This window comes from Microcaecilia unicolor, chromosome 1, assembly GCF_901765095.1.
Source record: "Microcaecilia unicolor chromosome 1, aMicUni1.1, whole genome shotgun sequence".
In the NCBI taxonomy this organism is placed as follows: domain Eukaryota; kingdom Metazoa; phylum Chordata; class Amphibia; order Gymnophiona; family Siphonopidae; genus Microcaecilia; species Microcaecilia unicolor.
In genome coordinates, this window is record NC_044031.1 from 278450607 (window position 1) to 278471067 (window position 20461).

The window sequence follows — 20461 nt, forward strand, 5'->3', positions numbered from 1 at the left end:
CGATATTCCAGGCTCTTCTGGCCTTTCACATGACTCTGGAGGGACTAGCTGTCAGAGTTCTGTCGGACAACACGACAGTAGTGGCCTACATAAATCGACAAGGCGGCCCTCAGTGTCAAGCACTGGCCGCAGAGCTATGCCACTGGCCGCAGAGATATGCCACTGAGCCGAGCTACATCTGCAGCTTCTGTCAGCAGCTCACATAGCAGGTCAGAGCAACGTGCAAGCCGACTTTCTAAGCAGGTATCAAATCGACCCTGCGGAGTGGGAACTGGCAGACGAAGTGTTCCTTCAGATCTGTGCCAAATGGGGAACACCCGTAGCGGATCTTATGGCCTCAAGCACAAATGCCAAAGTCCCGTCATTTTTCAGCAGACGGAGAGATCCTCGCTCGGCGGGGTTGGATGCCTTGGCTCAACCCTAGCCCCCGGGCCTCCTGTATGTGTTCCCTCCTTGGCCCTTAATAGGGCGGCGACTCCTGCGACGAATGGTGTTCCTCATTGCCCCGGATTGGCCCAGGCGGCCGTGGTATGCGGACCTCCTGCAGATGCTGGTGGAGGCTCCCCTTCCTTTGCCTCTGGTACCGAACCTGTTGATGCAGGGTCCGGTGACCATGGAGGATCCCTGCCACTTTGGTCTTACGGCATGGCTATTGAGAGGGCGCAATTGAGAGACAAGGGCTATTCTAACAAGGTCATCTCCACTCTCTTGCAGGCCTGCAAGCGTTACACTTCGGTTGCCTATGCTTGGATCTGGCGCCAGTTTGAGGCTTGGTGTGTTTCTAAAGCGATTACACCCATGCGGGCTTCTGTCTCGCCGATACTTGACTTTTTGCAGGATGGTATACAAAAAGGCTTGGCCTATAATTCCCTGCGTGTTCAAGTGGCAGCCTTGGCATGTTTTCGGGGGAAGGTCTTGGGCCTCTGCCTGGCTGCGCATCCGGACATTGCACGGTTTCTTAGAGGGGTGCTTCGGCTTCGGCCTCCCATGCGGGCCCCTTGTCCGGCTTGAAACCTGGGGCTAGTATTAAAGGCTCTTCAGTGTTCGCCCTTTGAGCCGCTGAGGCGAGCTTCGGAGAAGGATGTGACTCTAAAGACAGCCTTTTTGGAGGCCATTACATTGGCGAGATGGGTATCTGAGCTCCAGGCGCTGTCCTGTTGAGACCCATTTCTACAATTCTCAGAGTCCGGAGTAACGGTACGTACTGTGCATTCCTTCCTGCCTAAGGTGGTTTCAGCGTTTCACCTAACCCAGCCTATTTATCTGCCCTCCTTTACTAGGGAGGAGTTTCCGGAATCTTTTGGGCAGTTGCACCTTCTGGATGTGCGCAGGGCTCTGTTGCAGTATCTGCAGATGTCTAATGCTTTCAGGACCTTTGATCACCTTTTTGTATTGTTGTCAGGTCCTCGCAGAGGGTCTCCAGCGTCTAAAGCCACTATAGCCCGTTGGCTTAAGGAAGCCATTTTTTCTGCATATCTGCTGTCTGGCCGGCCTCCGCCTGACGCCTTTAAGGCACATTCCACAAGAGCGATTTCTTCCTCTTGGGCTGAGACGGGAGCGCACTCTCTTCAAGAGATATGTAGTGCAGCTACTTGGGCTTCTAAGCTCTCTTTTGCCCGTCGTTACAGGCTGGATGTGGCTGCCAGGAGGGGCGCGCTTTTTGGAGCACAAGTGCTTGAGCGTGGTGTGGCTTGTTCCCGCCCTATTTAGGGATTGCTTTGATACATCCCATTCGTAATGGATTCCTCTGCTGCTGATGACAAGGAAGGGAAAATTAGGTTCTTACCTTGGTAATTTTCTTTCCTTTTCCTCCTTTCCTGAAGTTACTATAGAGGAAACTACACTTCTCCTTTCTTCCTCAAAATGTACCACCTGTTCCTCTGATCCCATTCCCACCCACCTTCTTAATGCCATCTCACTTGCTCTTATTCCTTTTATCTGTCACATTCTCAACCTCTCACTTTCCACTGCAACTGTCCCTACTGCCTTTAAACATGCTGTGGTCACACCTCTTCTTAAGAAGCCTTCACTTGACCCTACTTGTCCCTCTAATTACCGACCCATCTCCCTCCTCCCTTTTCTCTCCAAATTACTTGAGCATGCTGTTCACCACCGCTGCCTTGATTTTCTCTCCTCACATGCTATTCTTGACCCACTACAATCTGGTTTTCGCCCTCTCCACTCAACCGAAACTGCGCTTACTAAAGTCTCCAATGACCTATTACTGGCTAAATCCAGAGGTCAATATTCCATCCTCATTCTTCTTGATCTTTCCGCTGCTTTTGACTCTGTTGATCACAGCATACTTCTCGATACCCTGTCCTCACTTGGATTCCAGGGCTCTGTCCTTTCTTGGTTTTCTTCCTACCTCTTCCTCCTCACCTTTAGTGTTCACTCTGGTGGATCCTCTTCTACTTCTATCCCTCTGCCTGTCGGCGTACCTCAGGGTTCTGTTCTTGGTCCCCTCCTCTTTTCTATCTACACTTCTTCCCTTGGTTCATTAATCTCATCCCATGGCTTTTCCTACCATCTCTATGCTGATGACTCCCAAATCTACCTTTCTACCCCTGATATTTCACCTTGCATCCAAACCAAAGTTTCATCGTGCTTGTCTGACATTGCTGTCTGGATGTCTCAACGCCACCTGAAATTAAACATGACCAAAACCGAGCTTCTCATTTTTCCTCCCAAACCCACCTCCCCACTCCCCCCGTTTTCTATTTCTGTTGATGGCTCTCTCATTCTCCCTGTCTCCTCAGCTCGAAACCTTGGGGTCATCTTTGACTCTTCTCTCTCCTTCTCTTCTCATATCCAGCAGACCGCCAAGACCTGTCGTTTGCTTTTTTTTGTTTCTTTCTTTACAACATCCGTAAAATCCGCCCCTTTCTTTCCACACTCTTGTTACCTCTCGTTTAGACTACTGCAATCTGCTTCTTGCTGGCCTCCTACTTAGTCACCTCTCCCCTCTCCAATCGATTCAAAACTCTGCTGCCCGTCTCGTCTTCCGCCAGGGTCACTTTACTCATACTACCCCTCTCCTCAAGTCGCTTCACTGGCTCCCTATCCGTTTTCGCATCCTGTTCAAACTTCTTCTACTAACCTATAAATGTACTCACTCTGCTGCTCCCCAGTATCTCTCCACACTCGTCCTTCCCTACACCCCTTCCCGGGCACTCCGCTCCATGGATAAATCCTTCTTATCTGTTCCCTTCTCCACTACTGCCAACTCCAGACTTCGCGCCTTCTGTCTCGCTGCACCCTACGCCTGGAATAAACTTCCTGAGCCAGGGGAGCTTACGACAGACTGTTCAGGAGAGGTTGACGGATGTGCCCTGCCAAGAAATTGGAAGATTATTTAGAGAGTAAGTGGGGAGGGGGAGGACTCCAGCCCTTCCTAGACCTAAAGACCCTGAAAAGATTTCTGGTGAAGAGAAAGTTCAGGATGATTTCCATGGGCACCCTACTTGCTCTCATTCAAGAAAACGATTGGGTATTCTCTCTGGAAGGTTGCCTATACCCACATTTCGATACTTCCCAGTCATAGGAAGTATCTCTGATTTTGAGTGGGGAAATGCCACTTCCAGTATCACATTCTTCCATTTGGCCTGGCAGTGGTTGCAGCATATCTAGGAAGACTGGGAGTGTATGTGTTTCCTTATCTGGACAATTGGCTGGTCAAGAGCACATCTCAGGAGAGGGCAATCAAGACAATGCGGTTGACTATTCAGATGTCATAAATTATCGTAAGTCCTGTCTCCATCCAGTATGGCAGTTGGAGTACATACGAGCCCTGCTAGATGCACCTCAGGCTCCCTCTAGTGAGAACGGATACCTTGGTAGCACTTGCCTTGCAGGTCCACAGCAGCCAGCAGGTTTCAGCTCAGCAAATGTTAAGACTGATGGGCCACATGGCCTCCATAGTGCATGTTGTTCCCATGGTACGGCTCCAGTGGACCTTAACTTCCCAGTGGCCTCAAGCCATGGGGAACCTAATAGATGTCATTCGTGTCCTGCCAGAGTTTGCTTACGCCCTTCTCCGGTGAACAATCCTGTCCAATTTTACTCTGGGACTTTCATTACAAATTCCACCACATCAAAAGGTGTTGACAACAGATGCATCCAACCTGGGTTGGGGAGCTTATGTGGGTTGGCTTCACACTCAAGGTCAGTGGTCCGCTTAGGTGGCTCATCTTCAAATCAATCTCAAGCTATGGGCCATTTGGAACACTCTAAATGCTTTCAGAGATCGACTCCAAAACTACATTATCCAAATTCAGACAGACAACCAGGTTGCGATGTTTTATGGCTACAAGCAAGAGGATATGGGATCCTATCTCTTGTGTGAAGAAGCAGTAGGTATATTGCAATGGGCTCTCGTTCATGGGATGAGTCTCTGCGCCTTATACCTTCCTGGCAAGAATAGTTGCCTGGTGGACAGAATCAGCAGGATATTGCAGCTGCATGAGTGGTCTCTCAACAAGGGCATAGTCCAGAAGATTGAGAGTGGGGCACCTTCTCGGTGGATCATTTTGCCACTACAAGGTTCCTCGGTTCTGCTGTAGGCTCGGATCACACGGAAGACTAGCGTCAGATGCCTTTCTCCTACATTGGGGAACAGAACTTCTGTGTGCGTATCCTCCTGTATCTCTGCTAGAGAGGCACCATGATATTGATTGTTTCTCATTGGCCGCAACAGATATAGTTCCTTCTTCTTTTGGAGTTACCTTCAGAAGATCTGTGCAGATTGGACTGTTTTCCAACCCTCGTCAGGCACACGGGGTCCCTTCTGCATCCGAACCTGAAATCCCTGGCCCTCATGGCTTAGATGTTGAGAGTGTAGAACTAGAATCCCTCTGATTGCCTGAGGGTGTCTCCTGTGCCTTGTGTGCTTCCTGGAAAGACTCCACTAAGAGGTGTTACTCTTTAATGGTAAAGTCTTAAATTCCTTCTCTTACCCTACACAAAAACTGCTTGAATACCTCATGCACTTCTCTGAGTCTGGTTTGACAACCAGCTCTGTAAGGGTTCATCTTAATGCAGTTAGTGCTTATCATTCGTGTGCAGGAGATGAGTCCATCTCTGTACAGCCTTTAGTTCGCTTCACGAAAGGTTTCTTGACAAAACCCCCTACAGTGTCATGGTATCTCAACGTAGTTCTCACCCAGCTGATAAAAGCTCATTTTGAGCCTCTGGATACCTGCCATCTGAAGATTTTGACCTGGAAGGTTGTGTTTCTGGTAGTGGTCACTTCAGCTCGCAGAGTCAGTTAGCTCCAAGCCCTAGTAGCTCACCCACCATATATTAAATTTCATCACAACAGAGTAGATGTAAATACATAAGTATTGCCATACTGGAGCAGACAGAAGGTTCATCAAACCCAGCATCCCTGCTTCCAACAGTGGCTAATCCAGGTCACAAGTACCTGGCAAGATCCCAATACATTTTATGCCTTTTATCCTAGAAATAAGCAGTGGATTTCCCCCAAGTCATTTTAATAATAGCTTATAGACTTTCCTTTTAGGAAGCTATCCAAACCTTTTTGAAACCCCACTAAGCTAACTGCTTTTACTACATTCTCTGGCAACGAATTCCAGAGTTTAATTACATGTTGAGTGAAGAAATATTTTCTCTGATTTGTTTTAAATTTACTACTTTGTAGCTTCATTGCGTGCCCCCTAGTCCTAGTATTTTTGGAGAGTAAACAAGCGATTCACATCTACCCGTTCCATTCCACTCATCATTTTATAGACCTCTATCATATCTCCCCTCAGCTATCTCTTCGCCAAGCTGAAGAGACCTAATTGCTTTAGCCTTTCCTCATAGGGAAGTCGTCCCATCGTCTTATCATTTTCGTCGCCCTTCTCTTCATCTTTTCTAATTCCACTATATCTTTTCTGAGATTCGGTGACCAGAATTGAACACAATATTTGAGGTGCAGTCGCACCATGGAGCAATACAAAGGCATTATAACATTTTCCATTTTTGTTTTCCATTCCTTTCCTAATAATACCTAACATTCTATTTGCTTTCTTATCCACCGCTGCACACTGAGCAGAGGCTTTCAACGTATCATCAACAATGACGCCTTGATCCCTTTCCTAGTCGGTGACTCCTAATGTGAAACCTTGCATTACGTAGCTCTAGTTCGGTTTCTTCTTTCCCACATGCATCACTTTGCACTTGCTCACGTTAAACATCGTCTGCCATTTGGATTCCCAGTTTCCCAGTCTCATAAGGTCCTCTTGTAATTTTTCACAGTCCTCTTGCGATTTAACAACTTTGAATAACTTTTTGTCATCGGCAGATTTAATTACCTCACTAGTTACTCCCATCTCCAGATCATCTATAAATATGTTAAAAAGCAACGGTCCCAGCACAGACCCCTGGAGAAACCCACTATCTACCCTTCTCCATTGAGAATACTTCTACCCTTTTTCCTAAGGTCATGTCGGAGTTCCATCTTAACCAGTCAGTTGTTCTTCCCCAGATCTCATGCCCATCCTGGCAAAAGTGTATTGTGTACTTTAGACTTCAAGCGTGCCTTAGCCTTCTATCTGAGCAGACTAATACCCATAGACAGTGCACCCAGTTTTTAGTTTCTTTTGACCCCAACAGGTTGGGGATGGCCATCGGCAAACACACACTTTCAAATTGGAGAGCAGACTGCATGTCCTTTGCTTATATTCACGCTGTGCTGACTCTTGAGGGACATGTCACAGGGCATGTCAAAGCCATTGCTGTGTCAGTAGCCCACTTGAGATCATCCTCCTTAGAGGAGATTTGTTCAGTGCCTAGAATCAAACTCCTCCCTCTTAGGCCTGTTTTATTCTGTTCCAGGCTGCACCTACACAGCTAGTTTGTATATGGTTTCAGAGTGATTGGTGTTTGTGTCTCGACGTTTTGAGACTCCATTTTCCTAGCGTTCTTGTTTTTGGTTAGCCTGGTAGCTAGGGGTTCCCTCATTTGAGAATAACGCAGTCTGTTTGTCCTTAGAGAAAGCAAAAATACTTATCTGTAGCTGATGTTCTCTGAGGACATTGGGCCGCTTATCTCACATACCCTCCCATCTCCCCTAGGAGTTGTTTTTCATTGTACTCTTTGTTCTTTTCATCTGATTGAGGGACCTGCGCTCGAGCATCTGGCATGAAGGCTGCAGCGCATGGGCAGTGGGACAATGCTAGAACGTTCTTTAGTGCTAGCTATTCAGCATGTGCACTGGGATTCCATCGGATGACATCACAAACATGTGAGAATAAGCGACCTGCTGTCCTTGGAGAACACCAGCTACAGGTAAGTATCTTTGCTTTATCAAGAATGCTGTGTTTTATGTACCTTGCCCTTTATGTACATAAAATTGTGAACACTGCTTTTCATACTCACCCATACTGATTTGTCAATTCCTGAGGCAGTTGTAGGGGTTCACTTGTAGGGGTTTCCCCCATTCTCATTTTGTTTTTCCACTGAATATGAGTTGAAGATAATGGAACAGTGTTATGCAGTTTTGTACTCTACCTTTGGAGCAAGAGGTGTTGGCTACAGAAGTTAAACCTGAGCCCATGCATCTCCTTAGTGTTCTTTACACACATTTGCACTCATCCTCTCATTTCATTGTGCTTTGATACAAACTCCCACGTCTTAGGTAGCCTTTTTTTCCTTTTCCCTATTGCTTTTCCAGTTGTCCATTCAGCCTTGGTTTAACTGTGTATCATGCCATTCTTTAGATAAAAGTATTCAGCAATTAATAATAGATAATGACAGCATGAATTTGTTCGTTATCCTTCATAAACTCTCATTAAGCTATGATAAGCTTTCCACAGTTTGTTCTGTTTTTTCAAACTAGATGCTTAGCAGCAGACTTTTCATTCTCTAAGTAAAAATACGATTTCACTAAGCCTAATTATCAGTAGTGAAACTTTTTCTTTATAGTGAATGCATATTTGTAGTACATTCTAAACCTTCCCTTAGGCCTTTTCTGAGGGAATATCATCTAATGGTGCGATGGTCATTGGCAAATGACAAAACCTATGGACAATGCTGGTTGCTTGGGTGATTAAAAGTTCCTTCCTGACACCTACATAATGTGATCCATGCTGAGGAGGGTGTGCCACTTCAGCCCAGCCATGATAAGAGGTGAGGGCATGTGCACTGTGTTCTCAGAAAAGAAAACACTGTTGCAACCTTTACTTGCTCACATGGACAATTTTGACTTGGGGTCGCTGTAGGAGGAGAGTTTGCTGATTGACTACCAGAAGAAGACATGTGAATGTGGCTGGTGTGAAATCTTCAAGGTTGCCTAGGACAAAGTGTGGTAAGTGGAGGTAGAATGGAAAGCTTCAAGGGAGAAGAGAGTAAGAGGTAGGAAAAAAAAGAAGTTGGATAAAGGAAGAAGAGAGCTGTAAGGATAAAGAAAGTAACACCTCCAAACCAATATGAAATCGTAGGTAGCTTTGGTTCAACCCTCCCACATGTATTTCCTATGACAAAAGAGCATGCTGATTGACTACCAGAAGAAAATCTGTGGATGTGGCTGGTGTGAAATCTTCCAAGTTGCCTAGGACAAAAATGTGGTTAGTGGAGGTGGAATGGGAAGCTTCAAGGGTGAAGAGGGGTAAGAGGAAAAAATGAAATTCGAGAAAGGAAGAAGAGCGCTGTAAGGATAAAGAAAGTAACACCTCCAAACAGTGGTGTGCTGGAGCCGGTTGTTGTTCGGGGCGAGCCGGCTCCATTGCAGGAGGTAAGCATGATAGGAGGGCGCCATGCTTACCTCCCCTCCGAAACATGCCCAGCGATTGCCCTTTGCTCCCAATGTCCCCTCCCGCTCCCATCCATCTTTTTTAAATACCTCCTCGCCGTTGAAGCGCCGCGTTAAAGCCCTGCTGCCCAAGCTTTTCCTCGCTGGGCATGAGATGGGAGGGCAGGGGAGGGAGGAGAATCGCTGGGTATGAGATGGGAGGGAAGGGCAGGGGAGGGAGGAGAATCGTTGGACATGGATGGGAGCAGGAGGGAAGGGGAGGGAGGAGAATCGCTGGGCATGGATGGGAGCCGGAGGGGAGGGAGGAAAATCGTTGGACATGGATGGGAGCAGGAGGGGAGGGCAGGGGAGGGAGGAGAATCGCTGGACATGGATGGGAGCGGGAGGGAAGGGCAGGGGAGGGAGGAGAATCGCAGGACATGGAGGGAAGGGCAGGGTAGGGAGGAGAATCGGTGGGCATGGATGGGTAGAGAGGGGCAGGGGAGAGAAAACAATTGCTGGGCATGGATGGATAGAGGGGGGCAGAGGAGAGAAGACAATTCCTGGGCATGGATAAGTAGGGGGGCAGGAGAAAGAAGAGAATTGCTGGGTATGGATGGATAGAGGAGGACAGGGGAGGGAGGAGAGTTTCAGGACATGGATGGAGGGGAGGGAAGGGAGAGAGAAGAAATGCTGGACTTGGAGGGACGATAGAGGAAGGAGATTAGATGAGGGAAAAGGAAGTGAGGAGAGAAACTGCACATGGATGGAGAAAATAGGCAGAAGCTGGATCCACTGTACAGTCAAGTCTGCGGAGGACCAGAAATGAAGAAGAAAGGAGGAAAGAAAAGAAATAAATGGAAAGGAAGCCCTGGAAACGGAGTCAAGGGAACAGATAGCAGCAGAATCAGATACTGGGCCAGCATGATCAGAGAAACAAAGTCACCAGACAACAAAGGTAGAAAAAATAATTTTATTTTTATTGTAGTGTTTGGAATATGTCCACTTTGAGAATCAGGTGCTGTTTGTATTTATTTACTTATTTATGGCATTTTATCCCATATTAAACATGAATTAGATTGGAACCTGGGATCATTTAAATTTTTTTTTTCTTGAAGAGAGTAATGCATTGCCCCCCCCCCCCCCCCCCCCGGCTATAGCCAGCTCTGCAATGGTTTTTTTTTTTTTTTTTTGGGGGGGGGGGGGTGCAGTGGTGGACGGGGGCGCGCCGAGGTGGACCGGGTAGAGAGCCTGTTGTTAAAAATTTACCAGCACTACTGCCTCCAAACCAATATGAAATCGTAGGTAGCTTTGGTTGAACCCTCGCACATTCATTTCCTATGGCAAAAGTGCCAACTGCTTTGGTTGTACCACAGAAATGCAGTATATCAAAAATATAATAAACATAAGCTTTGCTCCCCTCTTTGCATGCTTCATGAATAACTTTTCAGCTTTCAGAAGTAGAAAAAAGTCTGATTCTTCCACATAAAACTTGGTACTGTTAGGTCTAGTCATTCCACAGTTTCAGTTAAAACTCAGGCCCAGATGCACTAAACGTTTTTGATCGTTTAATGAGCCCTCAAGGAAGAATTTCCTATCCTTTCCATGCACTAAAGCCCATTTTCCGACGACAATAGCAGCTAACGAAAACGGAACGCAGCTGAGCAATTCTTCTACAAACCCCATTGAAATGACATGCACTAACCTTTTCCGATTGGTTTACCGCAGGGAAAGCGATTGAAACGCCGTGAAATCTAACGAGAGGTCTGCACCTCTCGTTAGGGCTGCACGGGCTTGGAAAAACTATAAACAAACAAACCTTGAGCCAATCCCAGCCCATAGCTGTGATAAACGCACTGTGATTGGCTCAGCACAGCGTGTTGTGACACTGCTCCCCGCTTCTCTCTGCAGCATAAATCCAAGCTTCTGGCATGTTAGAAAAAATAAATAACCCACAAAACACATGGCTCCCCGCTTCCCCCTGCAATAAAAAAGAAAAAACCGAACCAAAAGGATTGGGAGGGGACAAAGGCGCTCGTCATGAGCTTCCTGTATGGACGGCCTTGCCCCCCCCCCCCCCCCCCCCCCCCCCCCCCCCCGCACCAAAAAACTCCATTCCTTGTCATCAAGCAGATGAAGCCATTACGTATGGGTTATGTCCATCAACCAGCAGGGGAGATAGAGAGCACTCAAACTTTCACAGTGCCCTCTTGGCCAGCTAGCTCCACTGCCTCTTCAGTATTCTCTATCTCCCTTAGCAGGGTGGCTGCAGCTTGTTCGAGCTCCAGAAAATTCTGCTGGGAGGTGGTTCCTGGCTTACCAGTTGTTAACCGGGGTGTTGGAGGCTATAGCAGCTTCACTTAAAGGCACATAGGTTAGCCCTTTCCCTACCTTACCCATACCTCTGTGGATGTGGACATATTGCCTTGCTTTCCCTGTCCTTACCCACCAACAGTGGATGCAGGCATATAGGTTCGCCCTTTCCCTGCCTTTCCCACTCATCTGAGCCTCCGGAGTCTTCAATACCTCTGCTTTCCTCACAGCTTTAAAAAAAAAAAAAAAAGTTGCGTCGCGTTTTTAAACGCAGAGACGCTGGAACAGAGGTTTTTGACCTGATTTTCAGCAGGATCGTAGTTGTACACTAGATCCTTTGAGGTAAGAGTGTTTTCCAACTTCTCCGGGGTGGGCCCACGATCGGGGCGTTTTTGGCGCGAACCGCCATTTTGGATTTTACCGCCGTTTTTCGGCGATGGCTGCGGACAATGTAAAGCGCTGTTCCACTTGTGGCAAGCGCAAATCAGCAGCAGGGCTCTGTAAATCGTGCTGTATTGGCGTAGGAGCCGGCCCGAGCATGGCGAGCGATGTTTCTTCCCGCTCTGAGCTGGCAGCGGGCGCCATTTTGCTTACACCGCATGGCGCGGCCTCCGTGGACACGGAGAGACCTGAGCCGGGTGGGGCACCTCGAGATGAGGTTATTTCAGGAGTGGCTAGCACCGGACAGGATTTGGGTGCCAGGGTGAGATTTTCTCCCCGGATTTTGTGCTTTTGCTGCATAAAGCATACATGATGAAAAGAGCCCTCCCTCAAGGGTCGCCTGAGGCTCCTCTGATTGCCCCCCCCCCCGATGGATTCTGGCCTGGGACTGCCCAGTGAGGCTTTTTTCCTGGATGCTTGGCCTAAAGATAAGCGCAGAAGGGTTAATTCCCCTTCAGATTGTGGTGCACCTTTTTCCCCCCCGTGGTCGGGGTGTGAGGATTCAGAGAACTCTGACAGACGTTCTTGGTCTGAGGGACCAGAGTCAGGTGCGGATTTACCACAGGATCTGGATGATCCCTCCGCGGTGAGGATTTTCCACCGTGATGAGCTGCCAGCGCTTATTTCAGATACCCTGCAGGCCCTCTCGATTGAAGATCCTGACAGTGGCATGGCCTCCTCGGGTAATCCCAGGATGGCTAGTACCAAGAAAGCTGCTCGGTCCTTTCCTTTGCATGACTCCATCCTAGAGCTTGTTTCGGCTCAGTGGGCTGTTCCCGAGGGACCTTTGAGAGTTTCCAGGGCTATGGGGCAGTTATACCCTCTGCATGAGGGACATATGGCTCGTTTTCAAATGCCTACAGTGGATGCCCTAGTCACTGCGGTGACAAAGAGAACTACCCTCCCTGTTGAAGGAGGTGTTGCCCTGAAGGATGTTCAAGACCGTAGGCTGGAAACAGCGTTGAAACGGTCCTTGAAATTGCAGGTCTCACTGTTCGGGCGTCTGCATGCAGCTGTTATGCTGTGAGAGCCTGCCTAGCTTGGCTGCAACAGGCAGTGGCTCAGCCTGGAGATGGAGCGGAGCCCTTCTTGGATGTGCTCCGCGGATGGAGGTGGCCTTGTCCTTTCTGGCTGATGCCCTTTATGACCTTGTCAGAGCTTCGGCTAAACAAATGGCAGTAGCAGTGGCGGCTCGCCGCCGTCTGTGGCTACGACACTGGGCAGCGGACATGGCCTCTAAGCAAAGGTTGGTGAAGTTGCCTTTTCAAGGACTTCTCCTATTTGGTGAGGAGTTAGAGAAAATTGTGAAAGGCCTGGGTGAGCCAAAACCCCAGCGCTTGCCCGAAGATAGGCAGAGGCCTTCCTCTAAGGGCCAGGCGGTCCACTCTTCGTACAGACCTCGCTTCCGTGAAGCTAGAAGGTACCGCCCGGGGCGTTCTGCTGGGTTCACTTCACGTGCCCGTGGTCAGCAGAGGAACTCCTTTCGCTCGGACAAGCGTTCCGCAGCCGGTGGCTCAAGACCAGGAGTTCAGGGGCGACCCTCTCAATGATGGTGCGCCGGCCCTCTCCTCGATTTCCTGTCATCGGAGGACAGCTTTCCCTCTTTGTCGAGGAGTGGGCCAAGATTTCCTCAGATCAGTGGGTTCTGGACCTGATCAGAGATGGATACAGAATAGAATTCAACGCCCCAGTAAGAGACGTGTTTTGTGGAGTCCCGATGCGGTTCTGCCGTCAAACGGGCGGCGGTGGAGGAGGACTTTACAAGGTTTGATTCAGTTAGGGGCAGTGACCCCGGTGCCTCCCGCCGAGCAAGGCTGCGGCCGATACTCCATCTACTTTGTGGTGCCGCGAAAAGGTGGGTCCTTTCGCCCTATTCTGGACTTAAAAGAAGTGAACAAGTCCCTGAGAGTGCGGCATTTCCACATGGAATCCCTGCGCTCCGTCATTGCGGCGGTTCAGCCAGGAGAGTTTCTCACGTCTCTAGACCTGAAAGAAGCTTACTTGCACATACCGATTTGGCCCCCGCACCAGAAGTTTCTGAGGTTTGCGGTGTTGGGAAAACATTTCCCGTTCAGGGCCTTGCCTTTTGGCCTCACCACAGCTCCCCGAACCTTTTCGAAGGTAATGGTGGTAGTAGCTGCTTTTCTCAGGCGAGAAGGTATCAGGGTTCACCCGTACCTAGACGACTGGCTCATCAGAGCAGACTCTGCAACAGAGAGCTTACAAGCTACAGCCAGAGTGGTCTCAGTACTGCAGTTTTTAGGCTGGGTCGTCAATATGGCCAAAAGTCACCTGTCCCCTTCACAATCTCTAGAGTTTTTGGGAGCCAGGTTTGACACAGTCTCGGGCTATGTGTTCCTACCCGAGCCAAGGCGGTGCAAGCTTCAGAATCAGGTCCGTCTGCTCCTGAGGATGCCCCTCCCGCGAGCTTGGGACATTGTCCAGCTGCTGGGATCGATGACAGCCACGATGGAAGTGGTACCCTGGGCGAGAGCGCTCCTGAGACCTCTACAGTATTCCCTACTCCGGAGATGGTCTCCTATTTCTCAGGATTACCAATGCAGACTTACTTGGCTCCCGGCGGCCCGTCTCAGCATGGAGTGGTGGCTCTCGGACAGCATGCTGCGGCGAGGAATGCCGCTGACGCTCCCCGTTTGGTGCCTAGTGGTAACAGATGCCAGCCTTAAGGGCTGGGGCGCACACTGCAAGGGGAAGCATGCCCAGGGTCTATGGACACCCGAGGAGTCGGAGTGGTCCATCAACCGCCTAGAGTTGAAAGCGGTGTTTCAGGTGCTTCTGGCCTTTCAAGTGACCCTGGAAGGATTGGCTGTCAGAGTGATGTCGGACAACACGACAACGGTGGCCTATAAAATCGACAAGGCGGAACAAGGTGCAGAGCACTAGCCGCGCAGGCCGAACTGATTTGCCACTGGGCCGAGCTGCATCTTCAGTGTCTGTCGGCAGCTCATATTGCAGGTCAGAGCAATGTGCAGGCCGATTATCTGAGCAGGCATCAGATCGATCCAGCAGAATGGAATCTGGCAGACGAAGTATTCCTGCAGATCTGTGCCAAATGGTGCAAGCCCGTGATGATCTACAGGCGACAAGTGCCAGTACCAAAGTCCCGTGCTTCTTCGGCAGACGGAGAGATCCTCGCTCGGCAGGGTTGGATGCCTTGGCTCAACCCTGGCCTCCGGGTCTACTTTATGTGTTTCCCCCATGGCCCTTGATAGGGCGCCTGCTCTTGCGGATTCGGCTGCACCCAGGAGAAGTGGTCCTCATCTCCCCGGATTGGCCAAGGAGACCTTGTATGCAGACCTCCGACAGATGCTCCTGGAGGCTCCTCTGCCGTTACCTCTGGTACCGAACCTGTTGACTCAGGGACCGGTAGCCATGGAGGACGCCGGCCGCTTTGGTCTTACGGCATGGCTATTGAGAGGGCACAATTGAGGGATAAAAGGTTATTCCAATAAGTTATTTCCACTCTCCTGCAAGCCCGCAAGCGGTCCACTTCCGTGGCTTATGCCAGGATTTGGTGCCTGTTTGAGTCTTGGTGTGCTTCCAGAGCCATTGTTCCAATGCGGGCTCCTGTCCTCGCCGATTCTGGACTTTTTGCAGGAAGGTGTACAAAAAGGCTTGGCCTATAATTCCCTGCGGTGCAGGTGGCATTGTTTGCCTCCCTTCGTGGTAAGGTGGAAGGCGTGTCTTTTGGCTGCTCACCCAGATGTGGCACGGTTTCTTAGAGGGGTGCTTCGGCTCCGACCTCCAGTGCGAGCAACCCTGTCCAGCTTGGAACCTGGGGCTAGTTTGAAAACCCTGCAGGCATCTCCTTTTGAGCCGCTTCGGCGAGCATCGGAGAAAGACTTGACACTGAAGGCCGTTTTTCTGGTGGCCATACCCTCGGCGAGACGGGTGTCAGAGCTCCAGGCGCTGTCCTGTAGAGACTCATTTCTGTAATTTTCAGAGTCCGGAGTCACGGTTCGGACAGTGCCTTCCTTTATGCCTAAGGTGGTTTCAGCCTTTCACTTAAACCAGCCTATTTCTTGCCCTCTTTTTCAGAGGAAGAGTTTCCAGAATCTTTTGGGCAGCTGCACCTTTTGGATGTGCGCAGGACTCTGCTGCAGTATACTGCGAGTTACTAACTCTTTCAGGACTTCTGATCATCTGTTTGTTTTGCTATCCGGTTCTCGCAGAGGGTCTCCAGCGTCTAAGGCCACTATTGCCCGCTGGCTCAAAGAAACTATCTTTTCAGCTTATCTGCTGGCCGGCAGGGTTCCGCCTGTAGCCTTTAAGGCACATTCCACAAGAGCGATTTCCTCTTTTTGGGCTGAAACTGGAGCACTCTCTCTTTAAGAGATATGCAGTGCAGCAACATGGGCTTCTAAGCTCTCCTTTGCCCGACATTACAGGCTGGATGTGGCTGCCAGGAGGGATGCGCGTTTTGGTGCACAAGTGCTAGCGCGTGGAGTGGCTTGTTCCCACCCTATCTAGGGATTGCTTTGTTACATCCCATACGTAATGGCTTCATCTGCTTGATGACAAGGAAGGGAAAATTAGGTTCTTACCTTGGTAATTTTCTTTCCTTTAGTCATAGCAGATGAAGCCATGAGCCCTCCCTGTATGATTGTATGCTGTGAATCTGTTTTTCAGGTTCTGTTCTAATTTCCTGAAGTTCCTTCCTTGGGAGAAAGTTGGAAAACAATCTTCAGGATTCATGTTCAGTTTAAATTTAGGAGGATGTGTTCATTCCCTCCAGCATGTTGATTCTCTCCAGGAGGCGCGTGTGTTCCCCTCCAGTTCTATAAATAGGAGGATGAGTTCATTCCCTCCAGTGTGTTGGGAGGATGTGTGATTCCCTCCAGGAGGCTCGTGTGTTCCCCTCCACTTATACAATAAGGAGGATGAGTTTATTCCCTCCAGGAGGAGGTCATTCCTCCTTTATGAGTTCATGCCCTTGTGATGGGCCATCGTTCGCTGTGAGGAAAGCTCTTGTGATTTCCATTGCGGTTTGCCATACTGCTTTGGAAGCTTCAAATACTGAAGAGGCAGTGGAGCTAGCTGGCCAAGAGGGCACTGTGAAAGTTTGAGTGCTCTCTATCTCCCCTGCTGGTTGATGGACATAACCCATACGTAATGGCTTCATCTGCTATGACTAAAGGAAAGAAAATTACCAAGGTAAGAACCTAATTTTCCCATTTTAGCAGCCCCGGCCCTCCTCCCTTCCTGTTCTATGTATTCTCCCACACTAGCTCTGCCTCCCTCCATGCTCCGCTCCCGTGCCCCGCCTCCGCCGCCCCCCACCTTAGGTCGTTGCCGCCGCTCCCCCCTCCAACAACCGGGTCCAGGAAGAGGAAGGACATCTGAGGAGGCCTGCTGAATCGCCGATTAGCTGTTATTGCCCGTGCAGCAGAGGTGAGAGGCGCTGCATGTGCCGGTAAGACAAAGGGGGGGGGGGGGGGTTCATTGGAGGGGGGTGAGCGGCGGCGGCGACCTAAGGGGGGGCAGCGGAGGCGGGGCACGGGAGCGGAGCATGGTGTGAGGCGGAGCTAGTGTGGGAGAATACACAGAAGAACAGTAAGGGAGGAGGGCCGAGGCCGGGGCTGCTAAAATTGGAGTTTTTCTCGTGCGGGGGGGGGGGGGGGGGTGGGGGGGGGGGGGGGGGGGGAGGGGGGCAAGGCCGTCCATACAAGATGCTCATGATGAGCGCCCTTGCCCCCTCCCGAAACACACGTGTTTGTGGGGTTTTTTTGTTTTGACATCTGGGCCTTTGTGGCATGCGCAGAGCAGCCAGCATAACGCTTGGCTGCTCTGCGCATGCTTTAGGGGCCGATTAACGACAGGAATTACGATCGTGTGATACATCCTACTTTTCAATATCGCTCCGAACATTTCTGAAGTGTTTGTTTAGTGCATTCTCGTTTTTTTAAAAATCGTTAAGCACTTTTACGTTTTTTATTTTTTAACGTTTGGTTGATGCATCTGGGCCTCAATGCAGAAAAAACACAATGTCTTATACTCACCTTACAACATAACATGAACAAATTCTCCACCATAACCACTCCAAACTTTTCCCTTCCCGTCTCAAACACTTTCACAGTAAGAATACTGAAAGGTAATTTTAAAACAATACAGGAACGTAAGACCTTTGATGTAAGAGTGATTGAATATTTTGACACCCAACAGACAGGACTTAATAAGGATCTGGGTTTTCTAGCCCATTATAAACCATAAAGTTGTATTTCTGTGTTTATTTCTCTGTTTATTACTCTCCTCTCACCTACCAACACCCATCCTGTTAGAATATCAATGAAATGCTTTGATGTCCCCATGCATACCCCCACCCTCCCACTCTGTCAGACTGTCAAAGTAATGCTTTGCTGTTTCTGTTATATATACTATCTGCTAACACATTTCTATTGATAAATTCTCATTGAGATTTTAGTGAAAAGGTGACGGGGTTGGCCATTCAGATCATAAGTGGAAATGAGAGGTACTTGGGTGAATATATTTAGAATGATAAGAAAGAGGTGGCTGTACAGAGCCAGAAAAGGATGTGAGAGGTGGCTACTTGGCCCATGGCAGTTATAAGAGAGAGAATGTTGTTGTTGGGCATTATGGACCCAAAGAGAAGGGAGAGGTGGCAGATGCCCATTGCATTAGAGCTGTAAATGTGGGTGGGGATGAGCTGGAGGAGGGTCTAAGAAAGGGGAATAGAAAATCAGTACTTGGGGAAGATGATGCACTGGGGGGGGGGGGGGGCTCTGCTGCAGATAACTTGAGCTAATCTTTAGTAAAACAACCCCTGGGTGAAGGGGGAGGGGATGCTGGAGGAGAGTGAGCTGGGGTTGAGGGGAAGAGCAAGCTGGGAGGATACATAGCCATAACAAAAGAGTCAAACCAAGGGAAAGATTGAGCAAGCTAGCTGGTGTGTGTACTGAGCCTTATGATATTCAGTACTCAAGGAATTATGCTAAAAAATTCAATTCCACATCTTTAAGTAATTTTTAAAATGGGTGCTAAATTTATTATAATCAGCAATTAAAGTATTTTAACAAAGTATGCAGACTTCTAAAATATCATGTACAGAATCTTTTGAATACTTGCACTGAATCCCTGAGCATATGAGCTGAAGAGCAGTGCATTTGTTCCTGCCTGGTGTGTAGCCTTCTGTTATATTTGCATGTTTATTATTCTCTACGTTTGCTCTCTTGAAGTTTCCACTACATCAGCACAGTCTTAGCCACATACTTTTATATTACAAGTTTGTTGCTTTTAATTTTAAATACAAAGTTTTGCATTAGGTATGTAAGCATGGATAAATGTCAGCTGCATTTATTTTGGTGACATTTGTATCATTTATAAATATGAGGCACTTGTAATAGGGTTGATCCTGTGTAACTGGCTCGTGTAATTCTAGTACTGGGACCAACGCACAATTCTGTCAGTGCGCCTCAATCCTGGAATTTTGAATTTCTGCTGTCCCCGTACTAAGACACCACACAACTCTACCAGTGCATCTCAATCCTGTCATACCGAGAGATGTGCACAGCATAGAATATGATGGCATATGAAGGCCATAAGTCCCATCCAATTTGCCCTGTTTACTTCCTGGTGGAGTACCAAAGATCCCAAAATTGATCTTTGTTCCCACTTATTGCCTAAAATCTGCTTTGCTTTATCCTGTGACCTTTAGTCCTGGCTGTTCCAGTACAGAGACCATATTACAGAGACCATATATGCAACTCCTCATACTTGTGGGATTAGATAATTGAGATTTCAGGGGAAGGGGTAGAGAGTAGCGGGAGGGGGAGGTGAGAATTGGGGAGGAAATGTAAAACTGTTGAATGATGACCTATTTCAACTGTAAGATCGGCATAGTCCGTGATTGGTTCATGTGTTTTGCTGAGATTTGTCTTTGTCACTTTGAGTTGTAGTTCATCAATAAAAAGATATAAACATAATTGAGATTTCATTTCAAATGTAAGGGAATAATTCTTTATTATGGAGTTATAATTATGAGCATGCAAATTGGGAGTATAACCTGAGCTGTGTTTTATTTGGGAAGGGGGGGTCTGGTTTCAATTTCTTTTTCTCTTGATGATTTATTTTGGGTTTTTTTTATTCTGTAGTCAAATATTGCATGTATTCAACAGTGTTATTAAATAATTTGCTGATTTGAACTGATGTATCTTGTACTGTGAAATGTATTTTTTACTCATTTTGGTCAGTATTTCCATTTAACAAATGTGCACGTTTCTCCCCTTTTCCCTCTGCATGCAGGGATTCGGTTTCGTAACTTTTGAGACTAGTGCGGATGCCGACAGGGCCCGGGAGAAATTACACAGCACGGTGGTAGAGGGTCGTAAAATCGAGGTGCATGTTCAGTAATTAAAATTACTCCTCTCTCTCTCTCTCTCTCTCTCTCTTTCTCTCTCTCATATTTTCTTTAGTTCGTTTTGTTGCTGTCTTGCTTCACTATCCCCTTTCATTGTGTGTGTGTGTGTGTGTATGTCATTTTGGGCATTTTATTCTATTGTTTGCAGTTTAAGAAACAGGCCTCTTCCTTCTGCAAAGGAAAAGTTTTGACGTTTTTTTCTTTGTGTCCCCCCCCCCCCCCCCCTTTAGATGACTCTCAAATCCATTTTTTGCAGAAAGATTGTATGTTTTAGCCACCCTGTCATTATCTATGGCTAATAACCTTGCAACTGACAACTTTTATTAATTTTTGTATTTATTAATTATCCTGACAGTTTCTAAGCATGTTATGGTCAAAATTTATCACTTCTAAAATGATAAACATTCCTTTGAAAATAAATCTTGCTGCCTTTCTGCCATTTCACCTGCATATCGCCCAAAGCTGCTTTTTCCCTCATTCCAGGTCATAAAACTACCGCCTCCCTATTCTGCCTAGCTTTTCTCTTACACTCTTTTAGAGAAAAAAAAAAGTTTTATGTGTAGATACTCTCCTCCAGTGAA

At 48.1% G+C, this 20461-nt stretch overlaps 1 protein-coding gene across 5 annotated transcripts in view; it reads left to right on the forward strand.

Annotated features, from left to right (window-relative positions):
- Window positions 1-20461, forward strand: part of RBFOX2 (RNA binding fox-1 homolog 2) — a 769335-nt gene that overhangs the window by 426587 nt on the left and 322287 nt on the right. For all 5 annotated transcript variants that reach the window (XM_030206954.1, XM_030206969.1, XM_030206978.1 and 2 more), the window contains one exon: window positions 19766-19858. In XM_030206954.1, the coding sequence (XP_030062814.1) occupies window positions 19766-19858 (93 nt within the window). The remainder of the gene's footprint in view (window positions 1-19765; window positions 19859-20461) is intronic.